The following is a 7782-nucleotide window of genomic DNA, read 5'->3' on the forward strand; positions in this document are numbered from 1 at the left end:
GCAGCGTTGCGATTCGATCGAATCTCATGACGAAATTGCAAACCGATCTCATTAGAAATTCGTTGGTCGAAAGGGACGTCTCGAGACAATCATTCATCGTCCGATACGCGCAAGGATATTCTTTCAACCGTTTACACTTTTTCTCATTCTCTTTGTTTTCTCTTTCTCTTTTCTATCTTTGGTTTTCGACTTGATTCGCTCATAGCGGAGATTGTACGTTCTTTGAATTTTATTCGAGCTGTTTCTTGCACGAATACTCGAAGGATGTACGCTATCAGCTCGAATGCATAACGCGTTTATTTTCTTCGTTTCAGTAGACGTTGTCGTACGTCGGTCGTGTAATTTATTGTGAGTCATATGCTTGTCAGTTTTACCATTGTAGCGTTGTAATCGTTGACGGTAGAAATTATAAATCGAGACGACCGTTCCGATTTCTTGAATCGTTTGACGACAGACAATCGCTCCGGAGCTCGCTGGCCGAGCCCGAAGCAAAGAATAGTTGGTACATATACAGTTACCAAAACACGACTTTACGGGCAACATGAATGACCATTGACATCTCGATGTATATGTAGAAGTCACACAATTTTTGTAGCTCGTAGACTGACAAAACGATTCGTTTAACACTTACAAGTTTAATATCCGAAATGAAAAGAAATTACAAAAATACGGCTACAGCACACACACACACACACACACACACACACGCGCGCGTGCGCTATTTGTACATATACATACATGTATATTCCGTGTCTCGTAACGTGGGTACTCGGAAGGAATGCGAAAGGAATTTGCAAAGAAACCGTCTGATTGGTTAGACGCATACAATCGAGTCACATGCATTCTCGCTATTCGCTGAGCAGATTATCACTATGTACTACTTTAGATGTATCTCATCTAGCGTGGTCGTAAACTTTGCTTCCCTTGCCTCCGTCCCACGTTATGGGACACGGACAGTATATGTAGGTGTACGCCGTGAACGATAAATCGTTCGGAAGCATGTATTGCGCTTACCCCGCTCGAGTTAGAAACCGAAGCTACCTTGTACCGTTAGGTAGAAATTATTCGATGCATGTATATAATTCTAACGTACTTAAGCGCATATGCAATTAATGGTATATAGAAATCAATGATTTCGCTCGACCAATTCCTAACCGATTCCAGACTTAACCTTCATCGTAATTGACTGCATAAAAGAGCTCTCTCTCTCTCTCTCTCTCTCTCTCTCTCTCTCTCTCTCTCCCTCTCTCTCTCTCTCTCTCTCTCTCTCTATCTATCTATCTCTATCTCTCTCTCTTCCTCCCTGAACAGACGAAATTTCAAAAAACTTGCTATGGAGTCGTTGATTGCACTTTTTATGACACGCTGATCAAACGTTTTCCCGTGGGGAAAATAAAGCTTTTCATGTGATTGATTCGGTCAGATATCTACAATCTCCTGAAGCAATAAACAATTAAAGTAACCATGGACCATTACCGCAGTCAGTCTCATTGTCAGTCTCTCGTACGATCAAGGTTAATGTCTGGTAAGGCCGAAACTCTAAAAGTTATACTACAACTGTTCTATCGTCCTATCGAATTCTACCGAATGCAATAGCAAAATAAGTTTTGCCTTTGATCGTACCATGTTCTGTGCACGTACGACACAGTTTCTCTGACTAATCCGCTTTCCAATTCTTCGAAGCACGTCCCAGATATCGCGATCCAATCAAATACGTACGTGATCGTTTCGTAGAACGGTCTCGCGATCGATCGTCTTCTAGCAATCGGGAGGGAAATCGTTGGTACTTGTTTCGGCCAATCGAATAAGCGAGACAATTCGAAACGATCCAACAACGTCGCAAGGGTGACGGTGGCCCACAACAAATCCAGATCCGAATTCGATTTGTCGAATTTTCAAGGTTTTCTAGTAACGAACAAGATCGTGTGCTCCTAAGAGAAAAGAACAATGTCACGGGTGCGAGCAAACATTTGCACAACTGATGGAAAATCAGATCGGCCTACAAACATATCCTAACAGTTGTTTAAGGGTACGTTAGAGACGAAGAGACTTTCGATGAAAGCCTCCAGACCTACGCGCAACTCACGGAAGAACGTTCACGTTAACGAGTCAGCTTTCTCGTCTTTGAACAGAGTTTCCCTCGAAAGTGTCTTCGTTCTATGTTAATCGCATGGACAATCCTCTTGAACGAATGCAATCATCTAACTCTCTAGATGAGCAGATTCTTCCTTCGTAAATTTGGTTAAGCCCCCACCCATCGTTTAGGCACGGTTTTCAACTAGATTTCAAAATGATCAAGACGATCGAAACGAACAGACGTCCGTCTACGTATCTATCTATCTGTCTGCTGCGCCTATTCTCGTTGCGATTCGTCACGATCGAAATTGAAATCGCACAACTTTGTGCCGGTGCCAACGAAAGAATCGACGATACTACTACCTTCCTTGAAATGATTTTTAGTCATGCTTCTCTGCGGTTCTTGTTTGCTCGAATGTGTTAAACGGAATATTTCATTCCACGATCACAGTTCAACTACTGATTTCCAGCTGAAATTCATTGAAAGGACCAAAATTTCTATCCACCAGTTTTTCAACCGACTACCTGCATCGTTTAGACTTTGGACCCAATCGTCGGTCGTCTCTTTTGTTTAATATTTCTCGACAATTTCTCTTCTGATATATTTGGGAATATCTTTTTTTGTTCATAGTTATTGTAAAAAAATCAACGGTAATAGTATCACTACCACTACCACTATCACTATCACTAGTACTACTACTACTACTACTACTACTACTACTACTACTGCTACAGCTACTACTACTACTACTACTACTCTAACAGTAATAATAATAACAATATAAGTAATAATAACAATGGTGTAGTAATACTAAGAATAATGATAATAATAATAATAATAATAATAATAATGATAATGATAATGATAACAATGACGACGATGATAATAACAACAGGACATTCGGGCGTTGATCCAAGTCGATTCTTTCATTGTTGTCACCGCAACCATAAGAAGGCATCTGAATCGTATGAGCCGCAAAGTCGATTGAAAGTAATTATTTATTATTTGACATTTCCTGTTGTTTCACAAACTCGTATTCCGCGCTTTCGTTTCACGTATTGAGCTTTCTATCCTGCAATGTATCGAGATCGAGATCGAGATCGAGATCGAGATCCAGATGAAAGATGAAAAAGAAGGAATACTTTCCTCTCGCTGCGACGTATTATTTTTCTTCTGGAAAATAGTCTCAGCCTTTTGATGTCGAGTATAAATCAAGTCTGCCTAATTATGTGACTACACTATCGCCTAAATAAATGATATATAAATATATAAATAAATAAAAAAAAATAAATAAATATATATTTATATATACAATCGTATTGTAATATAGGTATCTAAAGAGAAAATCTATATGAAATACGTACCTACACGTATTACGTTGTATTGAAATTGACAATCGAGATCATTGATCCAATTATGTATGCTACGAATCTTTTAGAAAATATCTCGCACAGTAGATAATCATAAATTTATCGAGACACGCTCTAGTGTCAAATAATCGTAGACGTGTATAGATATAAATATTACTTGTATTACATTACATTAGATTACGTATTGTTTTGTATTGCGCAGCATTGCCTTGTATTGTATTGTATTGCATTACATGTCGTTAGATTTTATTATTATATAATATTACATTGTATTATGTCATACTATAGTGTATTGTATCATTTATGTTATATATTATTATATTACATTATATTATATTATATTGCATTGTATTGTATTGTATCGTAACGTGTCGTATCATAAAGTGTCGTATCGTACCGTATTATATCATATCATATTGTATCGTACCGTATCGTATTGTATTCTATTCTATTCCATTCAATTCTATTCAATTCAATTCAATTCAATTCTATTCTATTCTATTCTATTCTATTCTATTCTATTCTATTCTATTCTATTCTATTCTATTCTATTCTATTCTATTCTATTCTATTCTATTCTATTCTATTCTATTCTATTCTATTCTATTCTATTCTATTCTATTCTATTCTATTCTATTCTATTCTATTCTATTCAATTCTATTCAATTCTATTCTATTCTATTCTATTCTATTCTATTCTATTCTATTCTATTCTATTCTATTCTATCACATTATAGTCGATTATATTGTATTGTATTGAATTGTATTGTATTCTATTCCATTACATATATTATATTATATTACATTATAGTATTATTATACATCACATTATTATGTGTATATACACTCGAAATCGTACGACGTTAACAAACCTAGAGCAAATTATATGGAGCAAATGAATCTTGCCGACCTACCCGTTAGATACAATTGAAACGTCGGTAAAAATCATCTCCTTCGTAAAACCTGAAAATCGCGAAAAACATTACCGACGGAGGAATTGTCTTCGGGAAATGGAGGTGGCGCCATCTGACATTGAATCGCGAGTATTGGATGGATTATGGGTTTCAGCAGTATAGGGGGTCAGCGGTCGCGTCGTGCAAGTATCCTGGTGAGATGACAAAAAGAGCCCTCGCAGGAATGCAACTGTGAGCCGTCCGATTTGGTCATTCCTGGTTCTAGCCAAACTATTATTGGTTAAAATGTCTGATATCAAAGCCTAACCATTGGATGCGAGCGTGGACGCTTACATTTTATTTGAAAGAGAATAATATATCATCAGGGAGATCCTTGCCACGTTAATAAAAGTGAGGTTATCAGAGAAAAATTAGACAGTTACATAGATTTACATATAAATGGAAATGTCTGTGCTCAAGTTGGCAGGTTTTATACGTACAATAGCGACTAGAAGCGCAGCACCTTATAGAAAATTGTTTAAAAGGGGCTATGTAGAACAACAGATTCTTGACAGAAAATCAGAAACAATACACCCTTATAGACAGATACATCCCTGGCGATCGTTAACTGAATTTTCAGATGATCTAATTAGAAATGTTATTTATAACGGAGGTAAGTTTGTCTATGACAAACGATGCGAAAATCTCAGCGTCGTTACATAGACTTGTTTTACAGATGGATTAATAGCACTGAATAAACCTTACGGTATAGCTCATAGAAAAGCAGAAAAAAACAAAGCTAAGTATTTTATACCAAATGCTGTAGAATACACGTTGCAGGATGCCTTGCCGTATATCGCTGAAAAGTTAAATTATTCAAAGTTATTTGTAGTCAGGAATCCTGAAAAGTAAGCATACATCGATCGATAGAACTGACAGAAAATCATAAATGTTATCAGTTTTCATCCAAACTCACTAACTTATTCAATTTAAACAGATATATGACCGGTGTAACGCTTTTAGCTGCAGATTCACGAGTCCAGAATAACATAGAACTTGCTCTACGTCGTGGTAATAATTTTACAAAAACTTACTGGGTAGTCACAACTGCAATGCCGAATCGATTAAAGGGTAGAGAAAAATTGGGGTTGGTCATGAGCTCGGATCGACAAGCTGACCGGAGAAAGGTAACTTTATCCTATTGTTGGACTATCGCTTTTATTCCAGCTGTATCAATGTGATCAATTTATTATTTTTAGGCAACAATAACTACATCGTGGTCAAAAAACTCGTGGAAAAGAGGAGATGTTAAAATCTTAAATTTTGACTTCAAAGTTTTGACCAATTCTACATCTAATTCGTGTTCCTTGCTTGAAATAAGAGCATCCTCTAATAAACAACACGCAATTAGACTTTTTGCAGCAACATTTTTATACGCGCCAATTTTGGGAGATAATCTAAATGGATCGCGCATTCAACAACTTGGGAATACTTATGTTAAAGTTGATCCCTTTTTAAAATTGGCCAATTTACCGCCAATATTGGACAAAAATATCTATAGATTGTTGGATGTCCAATCGAGCCAACCAAGTATAATTCCCACTCATATTCACTTAAAATCGATAGATCTACCATCGTTTATCGACAAAGAAGATTTTAAGATAGAGGCTCCGTTAATGCCACCCCTAGATTGGACATGCAGGCAACTCAAATTAAACTACTCTTCTTCTATACATGGATAGGACTATTTTTTCCGGTAAAGCCAAAAAAAAAGCAAAAGAAAAATAAAATTACAATTTCTGCGAATCAATGTATATATTATATTTTTATATTATACACAAGCATTTACCGACAATTATTTACCAAAAGTCACAAACAGTGTACACGATGTGCCATGTTTCTTTCTTTATAATCCTTAATGACTAAGTACATGTCGGCCTTTTAATATTCTTCTCATAAGTATTTTCCTACCACCAAGCGTTGCCATTCTGGCGAACCATCCATGTCGTTTTATGCGGCGACGTTCATTAGGATGAGGAAAGTGATAGCGTATTTTTGTTCTACTTAATGTAACACTCCATAGGTTTGTTATTGCCGGTGTGCCAACGATCGATGAACCAGGTCGACCCAGTGATACAAATCGTCTACAAACAAATATAACCTTTCTCTTTTCAAAAATGTTTACATATGTACAATTTTTGTTCGAATAAGAAATCTACAAATCGATTACGCACGGAAAGTTTTGGTAAACATTGGAAAATAATCTACCCAGCATATTGTGTCAATTAAACAAGCAATCTTAAAATCGGAAATTTCACTTTACAATTCTCATGCACGGTAATGTTAGCAGCTACATAGTTCGAGCACCCGGGATTTTAGTGTCCCCGGTATAGTGCTGACCCCTAGTCTAATTTGTAGCTTGAACCAGAATCTGCATCATTTTTTAGCCTGGACCAGAACCTGCATCATCTTACGTGCATCATTAGCAGCGGATTCCAAATAATGCCAGAGTGAATACTACTTCTATGTCAAAAGAGGCTCTTCTATGTACGCTCTGATCCAGCCTAAAAGGTGATGCAGGTTCTAATACAGGCTAAAAAGATGATGTAGGTTCTGGTCCAGGTTAAAAAGTTGATACTGGTTCTGTCAGGTGTATAGTCTATGGCCGTGCATTGCCATGTGGGTGAGCCATTAGGTATTACATTGTTGGGTACCGTTTCACATCTCGGACACTTTAGTTCGTGCCCTAAAATCACATGTTGTTCCTTTGATGCGGTAGCGATGGAATTTTAAAATATTATTATAAATAATGCTAAGGGAGAGTAGTTGATGTAAAATATTCGGCTCTAGTGGCCGCAGGGCGCGTAGTCTAGTTGTATGCGTATAGGTTCACGGTCGATGTTATCGAGTTGATTGTTAGTTAATCGATATGTGATTTCCCATGTGCTTTGCATAGTCGTTACTCACACATAGAAGAGCACGAGTGTTTGTGCTCATGTAGTAGCTACGAATGAGCGATGCATTACAGACAGTGTCTTAGGTCAACAAAATGTTTAAATGTACTATTGTAGGAATTATGAAATAAATAAATATGGCGGTTGTGTGAAGAGTGTATGTGTATGTGGGGGTAGAAATGAATGAGCGGTTATTACATTTTTTTTCCACATTAAAACCGGCACTGTTCTGTTGTATCCTGTCTAAACTTATGTGGGATGAATGGGGTTCATTGTGCGTGCGGGCGACCGGATCATGTTGCGACGGTCCGGCGCCGGTATGTTTGGAAAACTCGAGTGACTGAAGAGGCGTGAATGAAAAGTGTTTAGGTCTAAGTGATAGGAGAGTTTGTGTATTTCTATGAATGAAAGCGATGGATGCAAGAAACAGCGTGCAAGCGAGATGAATGCAAGGGGGTGAAAGACTATAAAGCGTGGATGTTCGGTAA

At 37.3% G+C, this 7782-nt stretch overlaps 2 protein-coding genes across 2 annotated transcripts; one reads left to right on the plus strand and one right to left on the minus strand.

Annotated features, from left to right (window-relative positions):
- The first annotated feature begins 4507 nt into the window (after positions 1 to 4507).
- LOC143361988 (pseudouridylate synthase RPUSD4, mitochondrial) lies at positions 4508 to 6149 on the plus strand. Its single transcript, XM_076801749.1, has 4 exons — positions 4508 to 5013; positions 5077 to 5248; positions 5338 to 5527; positions 5600 to 6149. Exons 1-4 carry the CDS (start codon positions 4800 to 4802, stop codon positions 6080 to 6082), a joined length of 1059 nt encoding a protein of 352 aa, XP_076657864.1. The 5' UTR covers positions 4508 to 4799; the 3' UTR covers positions 6083 to 6149.
- Mrpl34 (mitochondrial ribosomal protein L34) lies at positions 6137 to 6720 on the minus strand. The gene is made up of 2 exons (XM_076801750.1): positions 6575 to 6720; positions 6137 to 6484 (listed from the first exon to the last, which is right to left on the minus strand). The coding sequence occupies exons 1-2, from the start codon at positions 6613 to 6615 to the stop codon at positions 6256 to 6258; spliced, it is 270 nt and encodes an 89-aa protein (XP_076657865.1). The 5' UTR covers positions 6616 to 6720; the 3' UTR covers positions 6137 to 6255.
- Between the last annotated feature and the right edge of the window lie 1062 nt (positions 6721 to 7782).

Source organism: Halictus rubicundus, chromosome 16, assembly GCF_050948215.1.
Source record: "Halictus rubicundus isolate RS-2024b chromosome 16, iyHalRubi1_principal, whole genome shotgun sequence".
Classification (NCBI taxonomy): Eukaryota; Metazoa; Arthropoda; class Insecta; order Hymenoptera; family Halictidae; genus Halictus; species Halictus rubicundus.